Source organism: Staurois parvus, unplaced genomic scaffold (genome assembly GCF_062004578.1).
Source record: "Staurois parvus isolate SC_StPar_1 unplaced genomic scaffold, SC_StPar_1.0 ptg000299l, whole genome shotgun sequence".
Classification (NCBI taxonomy): domain Eukaryota; kingdom Metazoa; phylum Chordata; class Amphibia; order Anura; family Ranidae; genus Staurois; species Staurois parvus.
In genome coordinates, this window is record NW_028318095.1 from 4,841,076 (window position 1) to 4,868,132 (window position 27,057).

Here is a 27,057-nt window from a genome sequence, read left to right on the forward strand (position 1 = left end):
TTCACAGTTCTGGAACAACATCCTATGGACAAATGAGACCAAGATAAACTTGTACCAGAGTGATGGGAAGAGAAGAGTATGGAGAAGGAAAGGAACTGCTCATGATCCTAAGCATACCACCTCATCAGTGAAGCATGGTGGTGGTAGTGTCATGGCGTGGGCATGTATGGCTGCCAATGGAACTGGTTCTCTTGTATTTATTGATGATGTGACTGCTGACAAAAGCAGCAGGATGAATTCTGAAGTGTTTCGGGCAATATTATCTGCTCTGCATATTCAGCCAAATGATTCAGAACTCATTGGACGCCGCTTCACAGTGCAGATGGACAATGACCCAAAGCATACTGCAAAAGCAACCAAAGAGTTTTTTAAGGGAAAGAAGTGGAATGTTATGCAATGGCCAAGTCAATCACCTGACCTGAATCCGATTGAGCATGCATTTCACTTGCTGAAGACAAAACTGAAGAGAAAATGCCCCAAGAACAAGCAGGAACTGAAGACAGTTGCAGTAGAGGCCTGGCAGAGCATTACCAGGGATGAAACCCAGCGTCTGGTGATGTCTATGCGTTTCAGACTTCAGGCTGTAATTGACTGCAAAGGATTTGCAACCAAGTATTAAAAAGTGAAAGTTTGATTTAGGATTATTATTCTCTCCCATTACTTTTGGTCCCTTAACAAGTGGGAGGCACATATGCAAACTGTTGTAATTCCTACACTGTTCACCCGATTTGGATGTAAATACCCTCAAATTAAAGCTGACAGTCTGCAGTTAAAGCACATCTTGTTCATTTCATTTCAAATCCATTGTGGTGGTGTATAGAGCCAAAAATGTTAGAATTGTGTCGCTGTCCCAATATTTATGGACCTGACTGTATGTGTATATATGAAAATAAATTAGAGACCATAGATTGTAAGCTCCTTGAGGGCAGGGACTGATGTTAATGTACAATATAGGTGTACATACTGTATATACAGTGGGGATCGAAAGTTTGGGCACCCCAGCTAAACATTTGTATTAATGTGCATAAAGAAGCCAAGGAAAGATGGAAAAATCTCCAAAAGGCATCAAATTACAGATTAGACATTCTTATAATATGTCAACAAAAGTTAGATTTTATTTCCATCATTTACACTTTCAAAATAACAGAAAACAAAAAAATGGCATCTGCAAAAGTTTGGGCACCCTGCAGAGTTAATATCTTGTACTGCCCCCTTTGGCAAGTATCACAGCTTGTAAACGCTTTTTGTAGCCAGCCAAGAGTCTTTCAATTCTTGTTTGAGGTATCTTTGCCCATTCTTCCTTACAAAAGTCTTCCAGTTCTTTGAGATTTCTGGGCTGTCTGTCACGCACTGCTCTTTTAAGGTCTATCCATAGATTTTCAATTATGTTGAGGTCAGGAGATTGTGAAGGCCATGGCAAAACCTTCAGTTTACGCCTCTTGATGTAATCCCCCGTGGATTTCGAGGTGTGTTTAGGATCATTATCCATTTGTAGAAGCCATCCTCTCTTTAACTTCAGGTTTTTCACAGATGGCATCAACTTACCATCCAAAATTTGCTGAAATTTTATTGAATCCATTTTTCCTTCTACTCGTGAGATGTTCCCTGTGCCACTGGCTGCAACACAACCCCAAAGCATGATTGATCCAACCCCATGCTTAACAGTTGGACAGAGGTTCTTTTCATTAAATTCTGTGCCCCTTCTTCTCCAAACGTACCTTTGCTCATTCCGGCCAAAAAGTTCAATTTTAACCTCATCGGTCCACAGAACTTGTTTCCAAAATGCATCAGGCTTGTCTATATGTTCATTTGCAAAGTTCAAACGATGATTTTTGTGGTGAGGATGTAGAAGAGGTTTTCTTCTGATGACTCTTCCATGAAGACCATATTTGTACAAGTATTTCTTTATAGCGGAATAGTGTACCACAACTCCAGTGTCTGCCAGATCTTTCTGGAGGGATCGTGCAGTCAAACGTGGGTTTTGAATTGTTTTTCTCACAATCCTGTGAGCTGTTCTGTCTGATATTTTTCTTGGTCTTCCAGATCTTGCTTTAACTTCCACTGTTCCTGATGACTGCCATTTCTTAATTACATTCCGAACAGAGGATATTGACATCTGAAAACACTTTCTTATCTTCTTATAGCCTTCTCCAGCTTTGTGAGCGTCAACTATTTTCAGTTTCAGTTTTCTAGACAACTGCTTAGAAGAACCCATGGTGCTGATTGTTGGGGCAAGGTCAGATGAGTCTGGGCATTTAAAACCTTTGAGATTGACATCACCTGGTCTTCCCAGACAATGATTGAGAACAATCCATGACACTTGCAGGTCTCAGCTTTGCAAAGGGGGCAGTGCATGCTATAAATTCTGCAGGGTGCCCAAACTTTTGCAGACGCCATTTTTTTGTTTTCTGTTATTTTGAAAGTGTAAATGATGGAAATAAAATCTAACATTTGTTGACATATTATAAGAATGTCTAATCTGTAATTTGATGCCTTTTGGAGATATTTCCATCTTTCCTTGGCTTCTTTATGCACATTAATACAAATTTTTAGCTGGGGTGCCCAAACTTTCGATCCCCACTGTATGTGGGCACAATAGGGGCTAAATGGTTATCACTTCCGCCTGGCAATAGTAGGGTCGTTGGTTCGAATCTCAGCCACGGTACCACCTGTCTGGAGTTTTCATGTTCTCACTGTGCCTGTGTGGGTTTCCTCCCACACTCCAAAGACATGCTGTTAGGTTAATTGGATCCTGTCTAAATTGGCCCTAGTTTGTGAATGTATGAATGTAAGTTAGGGACCTTAGATTGTACGCCCCTTGAGGGTTAGGGACTGATGTGAATGTACAATATATATGTAAAGCGCTGTGTAAATTGACGGCACTATACAAGTACCTATAATGAATTAAACAATATATAAAATATACTCATACTTTATTGCCAACAGTATTGGGAAACCTGCCTTTACATGCACATAGTCCATAGGGTTCAATATTGAGTTGGCCCACCCTTTGCAGCTATAACAGCTTTAACTCTTCTGGGAAGACTGCCCACAAGGTTTAGGAGTGTGTCTATGGAAGTTTGACCATTCTTTCAGAAGCTGATTTGCAAGGTCAGGCACTAATGTCGGATGAGAAGGGCTGGCTCGCAGTTTCCGCTCTAATTCATCCCAAAGGCATTCTATCGAGTTGAGGTGAGGACTCTGTGCAGGCCAGTCAAGTTCCTCCACCCCAAACTCGCTCATCCATGTCTTTATGGACCTTGCTTTGTGCACTGGTGCACAGTCATGTTGGAATAGGAGGGGCCATCCCCAAACTTTTCCCACAAAGTTGGGAGCATGAAATTATCCAAAATGTCTTGGTATGCTGACACCTTAAGAATTCCTTTCATTGGAACTAAGGGGCCAAGCTCAACCCCTGAAAAACAACCCACACCATAATCTCCCTCTACCAAACTTTACACTTGACACAATGCAGTCAGTCAAGTACCGCTCTCCTGGCAACCACCAAACCCATCTATTGGATTGCCAGACAGAGAAGTGTGATTTGTCACTCCAGAGAACATGTCTCCAGAGTCCAGTGGCGGCATGCTTTACACCACTGTATCTGACTCTTTGCATTGCACTTGGTGATGTAAGGCTTGGATGCAGCTGCTCGGCCATGGAAACCCATTCCTTTGAAGCTCTCTATGCACTGTTGTTGAGCTAATCTGAAGGCCACACAAAGTTTGCAGGTCTTTAGCTATTAACTCTTGGCAACTATTGACAGTTGGCAACTTCTGTGCACTATGCACTTCAGCATGTGCTGACCCCACTCTGTCATTTTACGTGGCCTACCACTTTGTGGCTGAGTCACTGTTGTTCCCAGTTGCTTTCACTTTGTTATACCACTAACAGTTGACCATGGAATATTTAGTAGCAAGGAAATTTCACGGACGGACGTATTGCACAGGAGGCAATCTATCACAGTACCACACTTGAATCCACTGAGCTCTCCACTGCCTGTGCTACCAGAATTCCACATGACTCAGTAGAAGCAGTCTGCATGCTTAGTTGCTTTATTTTATACATCTGTGGCCATGGAGGTGATTGGAACACCTGACTCCAATGATTTGGAGAGGTATCCCATTATTTTTAGCAATAAAGTGCATGTGTGTGTGCTCGCATTGTATGTATATATATATCTTTTTTTAATAACAATAAAAAAATATATATAGTAATATTTGGCATGACCATATTTGACATTCACACACTTGCATAAACACATATCACCCACACACCAGTTGATCAAATTGAGATGAAATGCTTCACTATAAACCATGAAAAACATAACCATTATTGAGCTTTTACTGCTATACATGTCAAATTTAAATTCAAATATGACCATAAACTTACACATAACAAACAGAAAACAGCTATGCTCCGTGAAAGGTCTTGTGTGAATGCTATTTTTCTCTCCATACACAATTCCAGGCACTCTGTTCACATGAAACGCTCTGTCAATATTTTTGCTGGAGGCAAGCAACAGACGTACAGGTACCAAAGTTCACTCTGCGATTTAAATTCCTCTGTTCCAGACAAAGAGGAAGCTACCCATGGTGAGTAGGGGAATGGTAGAGGGAACAATAATCTATATGCAATAGGTAGAAAATGTACAAGCAGCATCAATTTTACTGCTGCAGCAGCAGGTTTCAGAGTAAATGTGATAGGTTCCCGGCAGGAAGCAGCTCTGCTGCCCTAGAACTCCAAGATAAAGGGCTGACAGATCAATTTTTTTTTCATTGAAATGAGGAAAATAAGTTCTGAAAAAAGTATTTTCCATACGAATGCACTTTGCACACAAAATACGAACATATTAATCTGGTTGTGAAACACTAGGCAATTAAACTGGCAATTGCATTATAAAAAGTTATTACAACAGCTAGGGATAATAAAGTATACTAAAATTCCCTCTACAGCATTGAAAGTTGTGCATTGAGAGAAACATTGTTTCTGCTGAAAATGCTTGCTGCCTGGCTGGCTTGTCCATTAACATTTTCTGATATGTAGCATTCAGATCAAAACAGTCAGAGAGGACAAAGTTCCTGATTTGCAAAGCTGATCAGTATCAGTGACCCAAAAAGTACTAACAGTCAAGGAACTAGTATTTTCAAAAAGGAAGGCCAGCAGTGGCAGATTCCTCACAGTATGCTTCCCTTAAAGTGACCCTGTCATGAAATGTGTTTTTTTTTTTTCCGAAAAAAGTGTACAAAATAAGAAAGGAAATGTTTACCTCTCCACTGCTACCAAAATTTCATATCACTCAGTAGAAATCTTCCTTAGAAGTCCACGGGAAAGCCATCACCTCCAGGACGTCTAATCTCCTGGGTCCCCTGCAGTGCTCACTGGTTCCCTACATGACATTGCAGGACTGAGTAGTGACATGGAAGTCAGCAGGAACTGTAGGAGACCCAGGAGTTCAATACTCCTAAAATATATTTTTTTCTACGAATTTCGGAAGAAGGATTCTAATGGATGGAGGGGTGTTCTCGTGGCATGAGTAAGGGGAAAGTTAAATATTCAGTCTTTTCTTTTATAAGTTACATGTCATTGGAAAACATTTTTTCATACTGTAAAGGCAATCTCATTTGAATTTTACTTCTACCATTTTGTATGTCTGGTATAAATACTATACTAGCACAAAAGTTATTGACAAGTTAGTATGCTGGTTTTGGAATTCATCATTACAAATTTGGTCTCATTATCATCTAGCCTTTCATAGGTAGGCTGATCGTCTTTATGTAATAAAGTAATCTTTACAAGAGTGGAGGGGTAAAGCCCAATGGCAAAAATCTGCTTAGTATATTACTGGGAGCAGGCAGCAAACAGAGGCAGAGGACAGAGTTAAGACACTTAAAGTGGAACTTTAGTGAGAAAATTAAGTCCTGATGGATCAGGTTGGCCTCTTTTGCAGGTATAGCTACATAAAACAAACAATAAGTGCCTATACTGTGAAAAATCCAGTAATACACTATGTCACCCTGCTCTGCACATGCTCAGTTGCCTTCTATTTTTAGGCACTGTGCCAAAAATGTAAATACTGATCAGCTGACAGCCTAATGATTTACTGCTGCTCAGGGCTCTGGGCTTCAGCAAATAGGCAACCTCCAGAAAGAAGAAACAGGAGCAATGCTGGAGGCAACTTACAGCACACACTCATTTTGGCAGCAAAATTTTTAATATGGAATGTATGCTCCTTTCTAAAGAACATTTTTTTTTTTTTATCAAGTTGTTATAGGTAAAGTTCTGCTTTAAGTATGCAGTTAAGCTACAATAAATAGAAGGGCGACAAAGAATACATCAGTTACTATGGTGGTTTATTGAAAGCATTTTTATTTTTTGTGGAATGTATTACAAGCATAGAGCTGCTTGATAATGTTTGGAAGAGTTTTATTTATCCCTGTGACCTCATGATCCTGGGTAAAATTTCACCATTTGCACTCCTTGGAATTATGGTCTTTCTCATGAACCACCATAGTAACTGATGTATTCTTTGTCACCCTTCTGTAAATTGTAGCTTAACTGCATACTTAGGAATTCTAACTTCTAAGTTTAAAACAGAAAGCAATCAATGCATTGTGCTTTACAAGGACAAGCCGCCGCTAGCCTGAACAGACACTTCCTGCATGTAAACTGTGTTGTTTTACCATGCAGGAAATGTGAATAAGCCCCTATTCTTAACAACAGCAATTCTCTAGCTGCTGTGTTATTTGAAATTACTTATCCTCAAAGATCCTCCAAGATCCCAATAAAGACTTCAAAGTCTGACTTTGGTGGGCTTCTAAAGCCTATCACACAAGATCAGAAAATCGTACAAAAAATACTGGTTCTGAAGCGAATACATTGCATCACTTCCGAATCTTCTTTCTCTCATACAAAAATGTTTGTATCTTTAGTAACCTCTTCACTTTCGATATGAGACTACAGGCAAAAAAAAAAAAAAAAAAAGTGATATTCTCATCGTGTGTATGGGCCATAAGACCTTGTTCCAATGGGTATATGGGATGGGGGAGTGTTTGCCCGCAAGGGAAGAACAGGTGTTCTGTGCATCTGCATAAGGAAGTCCCACTCATGCCTACTGAGCACAGAGGCTGCAGAGAAACAGCTGTTGGTCCCAAACTTACAGCCGTGTGTATGAACATGCATGTCCTTGAACGCACACTGTCTGCATTCATGGACACCCCCACACCTGCACGGCTGTCAAACTGGAACTAGCTGCAAACACTGCCCTTCAAATTATTATTATTATTATATTATTATACAGTATTTATATAGCACCAAAGGGTATGCTCAGCGCTGTACAATAGCAAGGGGGACAGAACATGAGACAAGACAGTAACAATACACTACACGAGGAGTTCGAAGGCCCTGCTCTTTCGAGCTTACAATCTAGGAGGGAGGGGAAGGTGGTACAGGAGGAGATGACTGTGGGGGATGGAGTGGTGGGAGGAGTGGAGGAGATTAGTTGTTAGGTGAGGTCGGGTGTTAGGTGAGGTTGGGGTAGGCTTCCCTGAAGAGGAGGGTTATCAGGGTGCGCCTGAAGGTGAGGAGGGTAGGTGACAGTCTGATGGATTGGGGTAGGGAGTTCCAGAGGATGGGGGAAGTCCTGAAATCGGGCGTGGGAGGAGGAGACCAGAGAGCTAGAGAGTAGGAGGTCCTGAGAGGAAAGGAGGGCACGGGTAGGGTAGAATTTGGGTATCAGGTCAGTTATGTAGTTTGAGGCGGCATTGTGAATGGCTTTGTAGGTCAGAGTTAGCAGTTTGAATTTGATGCATTGACCAATCGGGAGCCAATGAAGGGATTGGCAGAGGGAGGAGGCAGATGTGGAGTGGTTGGTGAGGTGGATGAGTCTAGCCGCTGAGTTTAGGATCGACTGGAGTGGGGATAGCGTTCGTTTGGGTAGGCCAGTGAGAAGGGAATTGCAATAGTCCAGGCGTGAGATGATGAGGGAGTGCACGAGTTGTTTGGTGGTGTCTGGGGTGAGGAATGTGCGTATCTTGGAGATGTTGCGGAGGTGGAGCCTGCAAGATCTAGATAACAGTTGGATGTGGGGTAGGAAGGAGAGGTGGGAGTCCAGGGTGACACCCAGGACTTTGGCGTGTGGGGTGGGAGAGATGGTGGCGTTGTTAGTAGTGATGGAGAGGATGGGGGGGCACAGGGTGGGGAGAAGACCAGGAGCTTGGTTTTGGATAGGTTAAGTTTGAGGAAATGGAGCGACATCCAGTCTGATATGTCGTTTAGGAGGTGGGCGATGCGGGCAGAGAGTCAGGGGGTGGGGTGGGGGGTGGAGAGGTAAATTTGGTTGCCGTCGGCATAGAGGTGGTAATTGAAGCCGTGGGAGTGAATAAGTTTGCCAAGGGAGGAGGTATAGATGGAGAAGAGGAGGGGCCCGAGGACAGAGCCTTGGGGGACCCCAACAGAGAGGGGGAGGGAGGGGGAGGTGGCAGTGTTGTAGATGACGCTGAAGGAACGTTGGGAGAGGTAGAAGGAGAACCAGGAGAGAGCAGCGTCCTTGATGCCAAGGGAGTGCAGTTTGGCAAGGAGGAGAGGGTGGTCAACAGCGTCGAAGGCCGCAGAGAGGTCGAGGAGCAGGAGTATAGAATAGTGGCCATTGGCTTTGGCGGTTAACGGGTCATTGGTGATTTTAAGTAGGGCGGTTTCGGTGGAGTGCAGGGGACGGGAGCCAGACTGTAGGGGGTCAAGGAGGTTGTTATCAGTGAGGTGGACGCTTAGGCGATTGTAGACCAGGCGCTCAAGGAGCTTGGAAGTGAAGGGCAACAAGGAGATGGGTCTAAGGTTGTTAAGGTTAGTGGGGTCAAGGGAGGGTTTTTTGAGAATGAGGGTGATGTGTGCGTGCTTTAGAGGGGAGGGGAAGGTGCCGGTGGAGAGGGAGAGATTGAAGATGTGGGTGAGGGAGCGAATGATGGAGGGGGGTGGTGACTGGAGGAGCTGTGAGGGGATAGGGTCCAGGGGGCAGGTGGTGAGGCGGGCTTCAGTGAAGACCTTAGAGACCTCCTCGGGGGTAGCTGGACTGAAGGAGTGGAGTGTTGGGGAGGTGATGATGTGTGGGGCATTAGGTATAGTGGGGGGTAGTGCGACTATGAGGTCAGGGGAGGGGAGGGTTGAGGGGTTGGAGGAGAGCGGGAGGCTGGGTGGAGAGGTGGATTGCGAGTTGACAATGTCCTTACGGATTGCGTCAAACTTGTTTTGGAAGTGAGTGGCAATCTCGTGAGCAGTGAGTGAGGTGCTGGGTGGAGCGTATGCATAGATACACCCATGTGAACGAGGCCTAACAGCTTACAAACACCTGCTGTGTATGATACTTAATAGGAACATCACTGTGCCTGCGTTGTGAAATTTGGTAATGAACATCTCATCTTTCCCTATAGCTACAGAGCTGAAAAAGGGCTTGTGTTAAAATGATTTTACTAATTGTTCAGAATATTTAATACTTTATTGTACAATTTTTTTTTTGGCACAGATTCAGTTTAAAGCTGAACTCCAGCTTTTGGTACACTTTACATAGTTTTTTTGGGCCAAGCTGGCCCAAACGAACTATGAATCTCATTGAGTAAGAGGTTGTGCCATCATCAGCTTGCCTCTCAGACCCAGCCAATCAGAGGAAGCTTTGTATTTCCTGATAGAATATGTCACTTTCTATGAGTGGCTGAGTGCCACTCAGACAGACTATTGTGTTCTGGGGCTAAGACAGTAAAGTCTCAGCTTGCCCCGGAACACAGTGCTGTATGTAGCCTCAGCTACATACAGTTCGCCAGCACATCCAGTGGCCTCACATGTTATTGGCCCAAACGAACTATGTAAAGTGCACCAAAAGCTGTAGTTCAGCTTTAAAAGTAGAAATCAATGTGCATGGCGACCAGCTGTTAATCATTGGGATCCCTTCATTTATACCCTTGCTGCTCAGATATTTGCAATATGTCTCACAAATGTTTAGACGTGTCCACTACAACTGGCGCTTCTTAGAATATTCTACTGCATTTCAGAGTGCATCTCGTTGAGAAAAAGTAGTCTGTAGATTTGGAACTGCATAGTGGATAATATCAAGATCAACAAAGATATACTGTAACCAGGAACATCAATGAGAGTCTGATTGCATACTCATTTAGAATGGGAGAGTTTGGTTCATTATTAATCAGCTGATGTATCTTCTGTGTTTTAACCACTTAAGCTCCAAAAGATTTTACAACCTTCATGACCAAGCCATTTTTTGCTATACGGCACTGCGCTATATTTTTTACTTTCTGCTATAAAACGTACTCAATAAAAAAAATTAAAAAAAATCAAAGTCCTTCATAAATTAAGCCAAAATGTATTCTGCTACCGATTTTTGGTAAAAAAAAAACCCAAAAAGTTTATATTAATTGGTTAGCGTGAAAGTTATAGTCTCTACAAACTATGGGATATATACTAGAATTTTTATTAAGATACTAGTAATGGTGGCAATCAGTGACTTGTAGCAGGACTGTGATAGTGCAGAAGGCAATCTAACACTAACTGACACTTTGTGGGCACTGACTGACTGACATCACCAGTGACACGAATACAGTGATCAGTGCTAAAAATACACTGTCACTGTACTAATGACATTGGAAGGGTTAACATCTAGGGGAAGTCAAAGGGTTGTGTGCCTAGCAAGTGTTGATGTGTTTACTGTGTGCTGCTTTGTACTACAGATCGATAAATTTATTTTCCCTAGCAGGGAAAAGAAACAAAACGATTGCTACCTCTGTACAGAGCTCTGTGTTGTTTACCAACAATTTGCCACAGCCGATCAGCAGGTTCCAGCCATGAATCACTGGCCGTGATCTGTTGATGAACTCCCGCTGTGTCATATCAGAGGAGAGTAGGCAGGAGGGGCCATGCGTATGGCCCCAAACTCGGAAACAGGCAGCGACATACCAGTACGTCACGATGCCCGTCACTGCTGCCCTGCCGCAGTAAATGTACCGTGGTGTGTCGGCAGGTAGTTAATGAGGGAAGATGCACTGTCTGCATCCTTTATAAGCGATTATTTCTTGGGGAGTATCTTACCAAAATATATTTTTCTATTGAAGAGGATGCCTAAAGTCTGACTTATCTTGGTGTAGACGCCTTGGAAAATCAGCGATCGAATCACAGAAGCAGAAAGTTTTTTGGAGGTGTTCTATACACCAACTATGTACAGAATGCCTCCGTGTTGATACATTGCATTGAATTTTACAGAAAATTAAATCGTTGAGCATTGAAAATCAAAAGGTAATTTTTTTTATTAACATCAAACTACAACAAGGCTTATGAGGCAATTGTAGGTGCTATCTTTTTATTTGCTATATATTCCATCAAAGTGATGTTACCCTTTAATACTGTAGTCAGAAATTTACCATATTTTTCGCTCCATAAGATGAACTTTTTTCCCCCCAAAGAAGGGGGGAAAATGTCAGTGCGTCTTATGGAGTGAATATAAAGCGGCCAGTCCGGTATTTCCGCCGCCACCATGTCAGAATACCGGGCCGGCCGCTCAGCTGTTCTCTGATGCAGGACCTTACCTGTTCCTCAGTCCAGCGCTGCGCAGTCTTCCCGCACCGGCTTCTTCCTGCGCTGGCATCTGTGACAGCCGGGTGCCCGCTGCGCATGAGCGAGAAGCGTTGCGCTTTGTGAATGGTCCGGCGTCTTCTGGGACACGACAGGTCCCAGAAGACGCTGTGCCATTCACAAAGTTCAGCGCTTCTCGCGCATGCGCAGCGGGGTGCCCACAGTAAAGGGAGGACAACTCTGCGGAAGTGGGAGCGGGTAACTGTCAAATTCAGGTACCCGCTCCCCCTCCCTCCCTAAAGGTCCGCAGTCTCTGGTCATCCCCTGTACTGTCTGCAGTCTCTGGTCATCTCCTGTACTATGTCCGCAGTCTCTGGTCATCTCCTGTACTGTCTGCAGTCGCTGGTCATCTCCTGTACTGTCTGCAGTCTCTGGTCATCTCCTGTACTATGTCCGCAGTCTCTGGTCATCTCCTGTACGGTCTGCAGTCTCTGGTCATCTCCTGTACTATGTCCGCAGTCTCTGGTCATCTCCTGTACTGTCTGCAGTCGCTGGTCATCTCCTGTACTGTCTGCAGTCGCTGGTCATCTCCTGTACTATGTCCGCAGTCTCTGGTCATCTCCTGTACTGTCTGTAGTCTCTGGTCATCTCCTGTACTGTCTGTAGTCTCTGGTCATCTCCTGTACTGTCTGTAGTCTCTGGTCATCTCCTGTACTATGTCCGCAGTCTCTGGTCATCTCCTGTACCATGTCCACAGTCTCTGGTCATCTCCTGTACCATGTCTGCAGTCTCTGGTCATCTCCTGTACGGTCTGCAGTCTCTGGTCATCTCCTGTACTATGTCCGCAGTCTCTGGTCATCTCCTGTACTGTCTGCAGTCGCTGGTCATCTCCTGTACTGTCTGCAGTCGCTGGTCATCTCCTGTACTATGTCCGCAGTCTCTGGTCATCTCCTGTACTGTCTGTAGTCTCTGGTCATCTCCTGTACTGTCTGTAGTCTCTGGTCATCTCCTGTACTGTCTGTAGTCTCTGGTCATCTCCTGTACTATGTCCGCAGTCTCTGGTCATCTCCTGTACCATGTCCACAGTCTCTGGTCATCTCCTGTACCATGTCCGCAGTCTCTGCTCATCTCCTGTACTATGTCCGCAGTCTCTGGTCATCTCCTGTACTATGTCGGCAGTTTCTAGTCATCTCCTGTACCGTGTCCGCAGTCTCTGGTCATCTTCTGTACCATGTCCGCAGTCTCTGGTCATTTCTTGTACTATGTCTGCAGTCCCTTGGTTCAGGATATTTTTTTTTCTTGTTTTTCTCCTCTAAAACCTAGGCACATCTTATGGTCAGATGCGTCTTATGGAGCGAAAAATACAGTATATTAGCACAGTACAGTTTCTACCTTCTGTGTTTACAGAATCTGTTAGCTTGTGGAATTGCTATAAGCAATGACACTAGATTCATGAATCAAAGAGGAAAGAGGAGGGAGGCATGAAAAAACACTGTGGTACCTATGGCATAGCATGTGTCATAGAGGTCAGCCAAAAGTGTGAAGTGAGAAGTGGCATTTCCTTACATTGTGTTACATTATTACCTAATCATTTGTGTTTATCACTCCTAGAAATAAATTGGGAAAAGACAACGTATAAAAGTCAATAAAATATATTCTTTTTCTGCCAAGGCTAATGAACAATCCCTATCCACTCACCATCACATAAAACCACAAATTAAAATACTGTACTCCGACACAATGCCATTAATATAATGGTTTGGGCTGTTTACTGGTGTATCTCATCATCACATCAGGGAAAAGTTTGAGAATAGAAAACCGAATAATCACAAAACTGTTACATTGGAGAGCACTTCAAATAAATACAGCAAACTAAAGTTTCTATGACTTCACAGAGCATATTTCTTCCAGTCTACAAAACACAATTCTAATTCAGAATATGAATACTTTTTACCATAATTTTCTAGACAGTATTGTCCAAAAGATTAATTTAAAACAATAAAGAAACGGCATACTTCTTTTGAGAATAATTCAGAATGTTAGTTTGTTGAACCATAATGTATACGAGTGTGAACATCAGAACACCAAAATATCTATATTATTTAAGGTTCATTTACCTAATTATTTTCATAAATTTTCCAAGCTTCAAAGAGAACAAAACCTTGACCCCCAATATTCTAAAGAATGGGTAGGATGTAGAAAGAAGAAAAAGTAATTAGAGCACTTTTCATGCTATCCAGCAAATACTGAAACCGTGGCAATAATAGAAAATCCACAGTTGATCAGTCTTCTGTAATTGATTAAAGGTTGAGGTTTTACAATGCTCCTGGCTTGTGGAACAGACATATCTATTTCCTGAAGTCTGTTCTGTGCAAATTTCTCCCTGATGTGCCATCACTCAGATTCAGGCTTCATACACACTTGCTTTTTTTTATATCAAGCTCAAAAAATGCTGGAAAAAATGCAGGATGAAAAAATGCCGGTAATAGCGCATTTTAGTAGTGTTTAGAAGCATTTATGACTGTTCGCATTTTATTAGCATTTTTCCAGCCCATGCAGGTAAAAAAAAGGTGAAGAAAAAAAAATCTGTTAGGAGTGTTTTAGTAGCGTTTAGCATTTTTTTCTGCCAGAAAAACGCTCCCAAAAACTCAATTTTTTTTCTGTTTCTAAATACCGAAGCTAGAAAAATGCTACTAGCCTAAAATAGTGTGCATGAACACATAGGATAGCACTACTCTGCTTCTAGGAGCAGAAAAAAAATGCTGATAACAGTTTCTAGGGGACATTGTGGGGAATTCATAAAGAGCATCTACAACATTTAGAATTCTGACTTGCCTCCACTTGACAAATGTCAATGTGGGCAACAGATTCATGTACCTGTTGTAAACAAGCAAAATGAATTTGGTGCATGCACTGAGTATGAAGGTGCACTGAGATAAGAGTATGCATACAGACACTTCACTTTCAGTGAAGCTGAATTTCTTCTTGGGGAGCTAGCGCCTGTTAATCCCCTTCAGGTTCCACCCACCCAATTAAAGTTTTTTTTATCAAGGGTGGGTAGAGCCTGGTGGGGATTCACAAACACTAGTTCCCCATGAGGTCCACTCCCCTTGTGACTGACAGTAGGCAGTCGGCGGATCTTTAGCCAAAAGACAGCCTGCTAGTAGTTATAGAATCCACCCAATGCCTGCTGTCAATCACAAAGAGAAAGGAGACCTGGTGGTGTCAACTTCCTCAAGATCCTCCCACTGGAGGAGCACTAGTTGCTAGGTGGCTGTGAAGCCAACCAAAGGCAAAACATTTTTGTACTTTTGGATAGAGTGGAGGTGGTTTCGAACAACTGTCTGTTTCCCTGGTGGGTAGATTCACCCTTTCCATATTTGTCCTGTTTACCATTATCATCAAAAGTGAAAGTATAAGAAACCCCACATTTTGGGTTGCCCCCCGGAAAAGTAATAGAGAGAGAACTTTCCTATTGCAGTGACCTTGGGGTCCTCAAGAAATACCCTCAAATTGCAGAGATTTTCTCACTTCCTGTTTTAGCTATGGGACAGGAAGTGAAGGTAAATCTCCCCAACAGGATACAGATGGCAAATGACCTAGGTTTTAACCCTCCTTTACTCTATTCAAAACAAAAAAAAAAAAGTTTGCCTATTGTTCTACTTTAACACCAGTGACAGTGAGGGGGAAGCACTGACAAATATGCCACTCTACTACACTGCATACAGGGATAGGCACTCTGCCTGTCACTGTACACCAACTTACAGTTGGTCATAAAGTAAAGTTAGTAAATTGACAGGAAGGTATATTATATTTACTTATTTTAAACTTTCTTTTACATTTCTTCAGTTGCTTCCAGATTACTGCCTTACATTCCAGGAGACTTCATGGGCATTTTTTTCTTTCATCTGGAGGATGGACTTTCTCGACTAAACATAACCTCCTATTTGCATGCGTGAGATAAGGGCAGAGGGATTCCAGAAGCAACTGCTACATAAATCATCTGCTCTTACTCCAGCTGGCCGCTGCTAAAAAAGCTAGGGGGTGTTTTTCAAATTGATTTCTCAACAAAATAAAAGGAAGGAAATAAATAGCTTTTCTGGTTTGTAGTGCTCACATACAGTTTAGTTCCACTTTAATTACCTACAGTTTTGTTATTTATGAAGTGGAGGTAATTATTTTTTAATTCGATGCATTAATAGCGCCATTTTGTAAAACTGGCGCTATTGAGAACTAACTGAATCTGCAGCATGTCAGTAAAGGTACTAAAACTGGCAGCAGAGATGTTTGAATTTGGTGCGGGTCATTTTAAAGGGCCATAGCACCAGAATAGTGTCGGTGTGGATTTACTGAATTCCCCCGATTGTCTCTTCCTCAATGAACATCTTGCATCTTATTTTATACTTCAAAATATATCAAAGAACTTTTCTTTTTCAAATACAAAAACATTCAAAGTGTCCAATATAAAAACTAAATATGCCCAATGTCTTAAACACCATACGCAAAAGTCATTTTCTTCTTTCAAATAAATATCTTTCTCAATTCATGAAGTTTTCAGTGACCATAAACCCTATACATATATTAGAAGAGCATATATTAGAAGAGCATATTCAGTAGAAGGGTCAGAAAAAGTCAAAGGAAGTGACGAAACGCGTCAAGGACACGTGACGTCTGACGCATCAACGTCAACCGGAAGTGCGATCCTGGCCATTTTGAAAGTGGGAACATGTGGTTACTGTTCCTTGGCTTGATCTTGTCTCTAATATGAGGAGCTGCTCTTTGCAATTTTTGATGTAAGTTACTGAATAAATTGTTTTTGCATTTGATCTACCACATCTAACTGCTGATTTGTTCATGAGGAAAATGGAGGAAAAGTTTATAAGATCATGAAGAAAGATGTTATCCCATACCTGTGATATGCTCTTCTAATATATCTATAGGGTTTATGGTCACTGAAAACTTCATGAATTGAGAAAAATATTTATTTGAAAGAAGAAAATGACTTTTGCGTATGGTGTTTAAGACATTGGGGATATTTAGTTTTTATATTGGACACTTTGTATGTTTTTGTATTTGAAAAAGAAAAGTTCTTTGATATATTTTGATTAACTTTCAAGGGTGGAAGTGAATTATTTTTCTTTAAGATTGGGATTTATTTAGTGGTGCTGATTGATAAATATTATTTTATACTTCAGTTCCACATCAAGTGCAGAGAATATGTCTTTATATTACTCTGCAAACAAAGAATAAAACAAAAAAGAAGGACCTGTAGAGTGAGCTATTTAGGCTCTGATGAACAGGTCAGTGCGATAACCACATCAGCATGATACTGTTCTATTACTGTCCAATCAGTAGGCTGGAAACAAGAAAATGGCCAAGCATATCATAAAGGACTGGTTATCTGAAATAGGTAACATTTTTGGTTTTGGGTTTAGATACGCTTTAATTTAAAAAAAAACAGTCTTCCTGAGGTATAACAAATCATATTCAATCTTTTATCATTCTTATGTAAATACTCACTAAAGTCGCCAGTTAGGAAAACAGCCTCTGCTCCTGGGGCCCACTCTTTGCAATAGATTCCCCCATCTGCCTTGGTGTGGATGCCAAAAGATTGGTAACTTTTGGTAAACTTTTCCAGCCCACCTTCAAATCCCTCAATATTTTTCAAACGATCTTCAAACAAAGCATACCTGCAAAGACAACGACAGTCACTTTAAGACAATTTCAAATATGAATCCTTAAACACTAAAGCCAAAATCCAAGCAAATTGGTAAATACACAGGTGAAACCCGCATATGGAAGCAGTTGTACCTTTAAAAGTATTATATTCCCTTTTATTCCATCCTAAGATTTACTCATGTGAATGACACCACTTATAGTTATAGAATACATTGATACCCTCTCTCCACCCACAGCTTCCTCACTGGATAGTGAAAGCGCATCAACAGACTGTTCATCTCAACATTCTTTTCCCCTATCAGCAGGTTTCTTATAAGCACAACACCCAATTGGCTCCTAATCCCGTCCTTCCCTCTCTCAGTCTGAGCAATGCTGTATAGGTGATTACAACAGTTTGATATCAGGGTACTTATAAAGCTGCATGTCAAAATATACATTTAATGGTAAAAAGTGTTGTAAACCTCTGACATGAAATATGAACAAAGGATATCCCTCTATAGTGTGTATTAGTCTTAATCCAGAACACTAAGTGTAATTTCTCTCTGCTCCCTTGTCCCTCTGTTATCAGCCAATTTTGACATGTTTTCCTGACATCAAGAGGAAAAGTGACAGAGGAGAGTGCTTCAGCATGTAGCCTGTGATTGACAGCCACAGCTCTGTTCCTGTGAGCTGTGTGGAGGGGGTGTGTCCCTTCCCCCCAATCAACTCTTCTCATTGAGCTTTGCGGCATGTAACTTCTGCTCCTCGCCCCCTGCTTTCTGAAAGCTCAAACAAGTTCTATAAATTCTGGACTTTGAATGGATGTAGAGAAGACTGCAGATAAACAAGTACAACTTATAAAGAAGGATCTGTGTATCACCTGAGGCCAGTCATTTCACTGGGTATATGGAAGGGTTTACAACCACTTTAATGAATACTTTGCTGCATTAATTAGGCTATTTTATACATTGCCTGGAGCTCAGTTTTAATTCTTCTCCCAAAGTCATACTGGCTAGCACCAAAAAACAATCTTATATAGTTGAGACATAGTTTTCGCACAACCTTTTGTAATCTTCTAAATGTTTCTAACTCAGCTACAAAAACAATGCAAATGGGTTGGGGTTAAAAATGAATTAATCTGATTATTAATGGTAGGTAAAAGCCAATAAAGGCAGTGTGAATCTTCTAACTGAAGGAATTATAAGAAAGAGCAAGTTTATGTACATATCAAAGTTGGCAGGACTGTGTTTGGAGCTTTTAGGAACCCACTTTTGAAAGTAAAGCTCTCAAAATTCTTAATGAGTATATAATAGTTCCACAAGCACCTAAGCATGCCTAAATATACCAGTATTTGTTTTTCCTAGAGTGCGTCAGTAGCTGTAAAACGTGTGATACTGTACATGTATATTTAACAATGAAATTCTCTTATTCCCTACCTTGTGGTCTGCTAAGCATGCGATTGAAAGTGTTATAGCTGCTTTATAAGTGCAAAAATACATGTTGATTCTGCCACACATCTTGTGAGTCAATGGGGGAGATTTACTAAAACTGGTACACTCAGAATCTGATGCAGCTGTGCATGGTAGCCAATCAGCTTCTAACTTCAGCTTGTCCAGTGAAGCTTTGACAATAAAATCTGGAAGCTGGTTGGTTTCTATACAGAGCTGCCTCAGCTTTTGCACTTTCCAGTTTTAGTAAATAACTCCCAATAGCTTGCTGTGCTCTCTGTCTGTGCTGAAAGAGAGGGAGGAGATGAGGAGAGGTCCATGTTCTTTGTTATCCATCAAAAGTGAAGTAGGCTGAGCTGACATGTTCTGTTACACTATACAGGGGTTAGACAAAAATATGGAAACACGACATGATTTGCAGGTGTGAAAGTGATGACATGTTTCCCATGACAGCAGAAGTGATGTAACATTCTTTTGCTTCCGTTCTGTGATGAGACATCTATCTAACAGGTGGGAAGTGCTAATACTTATACGGAATCATGTCAGAGCTTACTGATCTTCAAAGATGGCAAGTTGTTGTTGCCCGCTTAGCTGCTGCCTCTGTGAATGAAGTTGTCAATTTATTTGGGGTGTCGAGGGGTACAGTATCAAAGGTTATGACGGCATATCCAGTTTCTGGGGAAATGTCGTCTGATAAACATAAGCGCGGTTGACATGGTCAACTGACCAATACACCCTGTTCCAAATTATTGTGCAAATTCTATTTAAGTGTCACAAAGATAAAATATTTAGTTTTTCAGTTTAAGTGGATGGCATTGTGTGTCAGGGCTCTTTTGATCACGGACACCTGTGATAATTAGATTGGCAGGTGAGCCCAATTTAAGGAAAAACTACTAAAGGAGGGTGTTCCACATTATTACACCCATTTACAAGCAATATGGGTTAGAAAAAGGATCTCTCTGCTGCCGAAAATAGTGAAATAGTTCAATGCCTTGGACGTGGTATGAAAACATTAGATATTTCACGAAAACTTAAGCGTGATCATCACACTATTAAGAGATTTGTGGCTGATTCAGAGCACAGACGGGTTGGTGCAGATAAAGGCACATTGAGGAAGATTTCTGCCAGATCCATGCATCGGATCAAGAGAGCAGCTGCTAAAATACCATTACATAGCAGCAAACAGATATTTGAAGCTGCTGGTGCCTCTGGAGTCCCACGGACAAAAAGGTGTAGAGTCCTCCAGAGTCTTGCAACTGTGCATAAACCTTCTATTCGGCCACCACTAACCAATGCTCACAAGCAGAAACAGCTGCATTGGGCAGAAAAATACATGAAGACTATTTTTCAAACATTCCTGTTCACTGATGAGTGCCGTGCAACCCTGGATGGTCCAGATGGATGGAGTAGTGGATGGTTGGTGGACGGACACCCTGTTCCAACAAGGCTGCAAGGCAGTGGTGAAGTCATGTTTTGGGCCAGAATCATGGGAACAGAGCTGGTCGGCCCCTTTAGGGTCCCCAAAGGTGTAAAGATGACCTCTGCAAAGTATGTGGAATTTATGACTGACCACTTTCTTCCCTGGTACAGAAGGAAGAACTATTCTTTCCGTAATAAAATCATCTTCATGCATGACAATGCACCATCTCATGCTGCAAAGAATACCTCTGCATCAATGGCTGCTATGGGGATAAAAGGAGAGAAAGTCATGGTGTGGCCTCCATCCTCCCCTGACCTCAATCCTATTGAGAACCTTTGGAGCATCCTCAAGCAAACGATCTATGAGGGTGGGAGGCAGTTTACATCCAAACAGCAGCTCTGGGAGGCTATTCTGACATCCTGCAAACAAATTCAAGCAGAAACTGTCCAAAAACTCACAAGTTCAATAGATGCAAGACTTATGAAGCTGCTATCAAATAAGGGGTCCTATGTTAAAATGTTCAAAAAGTTAAAATGTTGTTAAAAGTTTGATTAAAATAGCTTTTGATTTCAGTAAATATGCTGCAAACACAACAAATGACAATTTTCAGTTCTTTACAACCTATAAAGTGTTTTGAAACTTACTGTGTGTAATAATTTGGAACAGTGCATTGTAAGTTTTTTATGTTTAAAAAAAATCCTGTTATCATTAGGAGGTTTGTTCAATAAAATTTGAATTGTACTCTTAATAGTTGATAACATGAGAATTATGCTGACTGTTATTTACATCAATTATTTAGGTAAATGAGAAAAATATCATTTGCATAATAATTTGGAACAAGGTGTAGAGACAAAAGGACATAGCGCAGGACTGTGACCTGGAATGAGAAAACAACTGCTACAAAAGTGACTGAAGAGCTCAATCTTAGTCCTGTGAAGACTGACATTGAGCTCTCCAGTCATTTTTGCAGCAATTGTTTTCCTTTTCCGGTCAGTTGAGCAAGTCAACCCTGCTTATGCTTATCAGAGGATGTTTTCCCTCTTTGAAGCTCAGTAAACTCTACCATGACTCCGTATTACTAGCAGTGCACTCAGTGAATGACGAAAGTGAGGCTTCCCACCTGTTAGCCAGGTGTCTCATCAAACAGAGGAAGCAAACAAATGTTACATCACATCCGCTTTCAATGTGAAACATCTCATCATTTTCACACCTGCAAATCATGTAGTGTTTCCATTTTTTGTTTAACCCCTGTATGTATTTTCACTGCTGTTGTATTGAACTGTATCAGCTACTATTGTTCTGTAGCATGCTGACATTTAGTGGTGGTTTAAGGACACTACAAATTGTTTACCTATGGGATTTGGTATACCCCTCTGCCCCCCCTATTTAGTGTTTTTTAATTCCTGAATAGACCCTCCTGTTTCTTCCATGTTTCCTCAACCAGCGTTCGCTCTTCATAAAAGCATAGTTTAAGAAAGCTATCGTCTTCTTACACATCAAAAAGACTAGAAAAACATCCTCTATACTGCACATCAGAAGAATTGCATTAGATTCAACTTCTGTGTCTTACTGAACAGAGAAGCCACCTGTGGATGTTGCCAAGTTGGCAGGTGACCATACTGTCTAGACAGACTAGGTCTACGGAGGTATATCAATGCACAGCGTGGCACTTAAAACAGAATAACATGAGCATAGGAATTCAGTGTTGTCAAGGTGTTATATCAAGTAGGCACACTATATTTCTGACACATCAAGCTATTTTTCAGTACTTGCAATGTGTTTAAAGGGATAAAACATCAGGAAATGTTCATGTATTCTAGTTACTAGATATATACACTATATTGCCAAAAGTATTGGGACACCTGCCTTTACACGCACATGAATTTTAATGGCATCCCAGTCTTAGTCCATAGGGTTCAATATTGAGTTGGCCCACCCTTTGCAGCTATAACAACTTCAACTCTTCTGGGAAGGCTGTCCACAAGGTTTAGGCGTGTTTCTATGGGATTGTTTGACCATTCTTCCAGAAGAGCATTTGTGAAGTCAGGCACTGATGTTGGATGAGAAGGTCTGGCTCACAGTCTCCGCTCTAATTCATCCCAAAGGTGTTCTATCGGGTTGAAGTCAGGACTCTGTGCAGGCCAGTCAAGTTCCTCCACCCCAAACTCGCTCATGCATGTCTTTATGGACCTTGCTTTGTGCACTGGTGCGCAGTCATATTGGAACAGAAACTGTTTCTAGAAAGTTTGAAGCATGAAATTGTCCAAAATGTCTGACACCTTAAGAGTTCCCTTCACTGGAGCAAAGGGGCAAGCCCAACCCCAGGAAAAAAAAAACCCACACCATAATCCCCCCTGCACCAAACTTTACACTTAACACAATGCAGTCAGGCAAGTACCGTTCTCCTGGCAACCGCCAAACCCAGACACGTCCATCGGACTGCCAGACAGAGAAGTGTGATTTTTCATTCCAGAGAACATGTCTCCACTGCTCTAGAGTCCAGTGGCGGCGTGCTTTACACCACTGCATCCAATGCTTTCGATTGCACTTGGATGCAGCTGCTCAGCCATGGAAACCCATTCCATGAAGCTCTCTATGCACTGTTGCTGTGCTAATCTAAAGGCCACATGAAGTTTGGAGGTCTTTAGCTATTCACTCTGCAGACAGTTGGCTACTTCTACGTATTATGCGGTTCAGCATGCGCTGACCCTGCTCTGTCATTTTACGTGGCCTACCAGTCTCTCACTGAGTTAATGTTGTTCCCAGTTGTTTCCACTTTGTTATAAACCACTAACAGTTAACTGTGGAATATTTAGCAGCAAGGAAATTTCATGAATGGACTTATTGCACAGGTGGCAACCTATCACGGTACCACACTTAAATTCACTGAGCTCCTGAAAGCGTCCTATTTTTTCACAAATGTTTGCAGAAGCAGTCTGCATGCCTAGGTGCTTGATTTTATACACCTGTGACCACGGAGGTGATTGGAATACCTGAGTCCAATGATTTGGACTTTTAGCACTGTGTGTGTATATATGTATGTATGTATATATATATATTTTTTTTTTTTTATTATTATTATTATTATTTTGATTAACATGATCTATCATGATTGTAAAGTCACTGGTTTTATTTTTTAAAGATAACAAACATGGTATACTTACCTGCTGATGCTCCTGGCCCTTCCCCTTGCCGAGTGCCCCCTCCCGAGCCAGTTCTATGTGTCCGTTGGCACACAATGGACTCGGTCCCACCCCTCCACTCTCCTCACTGCCAATGGCTCCTGCTGCTGCTTTTCTTTTCAGTGAGGAGAGAGAGAGCCCAGAGAGTTACTACTTTTGTGCACAGCACTGGATTGAGATCAGGCTAAGGTAAGTATTTGCATTAAAATGAAAAAAAAAAACCTTCTGCCTTTATAACCACTTCAAGCCTGGAAGTCAATGCGATAGCCTTCCTACCTCTCAGTTTGTCCAGCAGTTTATTGTAGTGACAGGTTTAATGTTCAGGTCACCGAGTTATACCATTCCCATCAAAATAAAATATGTAAGATCCCTGGCATACAATCGCTCTCATGGACAAAACCACATTCTAGAATAGGAATTTCTTCAGCAAAGAACACTAACAATTAATTTATTCTTTTTTTAGGCAAGTTGGCCTGGAATCAAGCAGGACATTTATGTGGGCGAAAATCAATCTGTACAAAATTACTTCTTCTTGTGGTTTCTAATTTAGGTTTTGCAATTTTAGCAGAAGGCATTTCGCAATCAGTACAATTGATTTACAAGCAGGACAAGTTACAATGAGGCAACATGTTTGCTACTTTTAGGCACAGCAAATCTATATAGACAGGACAATGTGGGCATGGTACACGTGTGTACAATCAGACAGAAGTGTACAATAATTGCTTTGTTCCAGATTTCCACTTTTCAGAAGAGTGAAAATGATTCACCTGCTATTATTCATTTTTACTTTTTAAATATTTGCACTTACTCACTTACTACTGGAATCCAAACCATAGCAATTTCATATCTTTTTAAAAATGGGGAAGGAGAGATCCCTGTCAGCCATATGACTCCCTATTTACATGATTCACAGGGTTGTTGTCAAGACAGATATTAAAGAATTCTTTAATTTGACTGTTGTCAGTGGAATAGGAGTCAAAGCAAAATCTTTCATTGCACGCACATGTTCCAGTGAAAATTATAAAAAGTTGAGATTTTTCCCTTGTTAACTATTGTGTCTTTGAGACATAAAGTGAAGGGAAAAATCCTCAATTGGGAATCGGACAATAACAACAAAACTACTCTTCTCCAAAACCAAATCTACAAAAAATGCTTTGGATATTTGGAAGAAATTCTAGTAAACATTTGAAAAAGGGTACCTTTTTTTTTTTTATACTTTCAAGCCAATTGCCAATCTGGACTTATTTTCACTTAAAACTCTATTTAAAAATATGCATCTCTGCATGGTAACTTCTCACTAACTTTATTCTACATAAATGAATAGCCAATAGCAGTATGTTCCCTTCAGAAACAAAAAGGGAGCTTCCTGTACTAAAGGTTCAGTAAAGGTTTACAGGGAACTCAAAAAAAGAGTTATAAAGTATAACACCTTGTAAGCCATATTATAAATCATGTTTAAATGTATGAAACTTCTCCCTTAAAAAGAAGTCCAGCCATAACAACGCCTGAGACAACACATGTAGGGGTGGAGCCTGAAGATGGGCATGAGTAAGAACTATGTCCTGTCATTTTTTCTGTTTCTGTGAGCTGGGAAGGATTGCAGTGGTTGGTGGCTACTGGCTTCTCTGTACATCTTTCCCAATTCAACTGTATGCTTGATTTTAATCTTATGCTTAAACAGCTTTTGTGAGTACCTTGATTACTTGTGTCAAATAAATGTGGATGTTTAAGATACTACACTATGGGAGCCTGTTTTTGTTTTATTATTATTATTATTATTATTATTATTATTTTTATGCTGCCTATGAAATCCACTGAATGGGGAGAGCAGTAGAGGTGAAACCTTAAAGTGGATTGCACCTGTACACACACATTCGGTAAGTGCATTTTCCTGTATTAGTAGTGGTGGTCACCTTGGATCAAAGATATTTTTACACTTGGAAGAATAATATTGGTGATGGGAATATTTTAGTCATTACACCATTAAATTACTTTATTTAAACTTACTTCATCTGTAATTAATTTTGGTTAAAAATATTTTCATGTATTGTTCGGAGGACTTTATTTGATGACAATATTTATTGAATGATTTATTGTACATGAATTTTAACACTGAAGATTATTTTATAATATTGCATGTAATTATTTTGTTAGCTCACATAGGAGTTTATGTTTATTTACAGCTGCTGGTTATTGGGAGTAGAATACGTTATTTGGTTCACAGCTTCACAATATAATTTTCTCCTAATGTATTATATATATCAGCGTGGACGAGCTTATACATTTATTTAAAGTCTTGTTGGTGTTGGATGAGGAAGCAAAGCACTGACAGTAGGAAGAAGGTAAATTTCATGGTTGAGGCAGATCACAGGAAGCACTGTGACAAGAGAAGGAGTTTGGTTGGAAGAGTTGTGATCAGGGGGTGATGTAGTGGTGGGTAAGTGGTGTGCCTGGGAAAAAGAGTGAAAAAAGAGGTTGTGCGACCAGGATAGGGTGAAATGGATACTTGTGGCTGTGGAAGGTGAGCTGGGTGGTAGGGAGGCATTGTGTGGGAGCAAGTGACGCCAGCTGGCAGGTGGATGAAAAAGACACTTTGGGTGAGGTGGCAGGTGAGATGGATAGCAGAGGGGAATGCTGTGATTTGGGGAAGTTTGGAGAGAGTGATGTTAGCAGTGTTGCAACTGGGGGGGAAGTGAGGTAGGTAGGTGGGAAACATTCTGACCCGGGGGTAAGGATTGTGGCAGGGGGCATTGTGGCTTAAGTAGGAGGCAGGGAGGGTGGTCCTGTGGGTCAGCGAGACTCATCCCCTTCTTCCACTTCAAAGCAGAATCCGATTTACTCTCAACTTTGGCAGCAACAATATCCTCTGCATACTCTTATTTTTTTGCTATGATTCCCATTTCAATGGAGACAACATAAGAGACACAGGCCATTGGAGACGTAAGTATAATATCTCTTCTGTTACAGGAAATTACTGTAGGGAATTTATCTGGACAAAAACTGCAACCAAATATTGTTTCCTTTAGGTTCCACAGTGTGGAAGGATCAAAACCTCAGAGAGGCCTTTTCAGAAGTCTGTGTCCCTGTTGTTTGGATTTTTCCCTTGTTTTCTGTCTCAGTGACAGATGTCATGAGTATTGGAAGAAGAAAGTTGAAATGATTCCAATGGCATCACTGACAATAATACAAACATAACAAAGGTTCTAACCCTACTCCACGCTATTAAATGAAAAAATTTGGGAAAATGAAGTGGGTTTTTGTTATCTTCAATGTTTTTCTTATTTAATGGGGTATAATTACTACCATGTAGGCTTCCATGATCCAATGTAGTCTAGTGTCGCTTTATTTTTTATTTCTGTAAACTACAAAGCTGCACGACACATGTACTTATTCTGAAAAATAAAGAGAGGCTAAAGCAACTTTCTCCTTTCTAAAGCAACATGTTAAAATATGATTTATGTTAGTCGCCAAATGTACAATTAAATTCTAAATTGTTCTTAATGTCATGTCTGGTTAAAGATTACAGCAATAGTGAGGTTTCAATTCCATGTGTCAAATGCTTTTAATTTAGTTTCTGACCCAATTTTAACGGCTACTAGTTCATGCCATTAACAAAAGAAATCTGCAAGGTCATTTATAAATGGAATAAGTCTAGCCATTGATCCAAGCAGAGATCAACATTAAATTTTGAGGGGTGGAATGGCCTACTTTGTCATCTCAACTCCATACAAGCAGAATGCCATGTAGTGCCTTCATTCTACTCCACCTGGTCAGGCCCCTG

General features: G+C 41.1%; 1 protein-coding gene across 5 annotated transcripts in view; it reads right to left on the minus strand.

The window, feature by feature from the left end:
• The window catches only part of GBE1 (1,4-alpha-glucan branching enzyme 1), a 221,155-nt gene that overhangs the window by 162,450 nt on the left and 31,648 nt on the right, over positions 1 to 27,057 (minus strand). For all 5 annotated transcript variants that reach the window (XM_089682912.1, XM_089682913.1, XM_089682915.1 and 2 more), the window contains exon 3: positions 17,089 to 17,258. In XM_089682912.1, the coding sequence (XP_089539038.1) occupies positions 17,089 to 17,258 (170 nt within the window). The remainder of the gene's footprint in view (positions 1 to 17,088; positions 17,259 to 27,057) is intronic.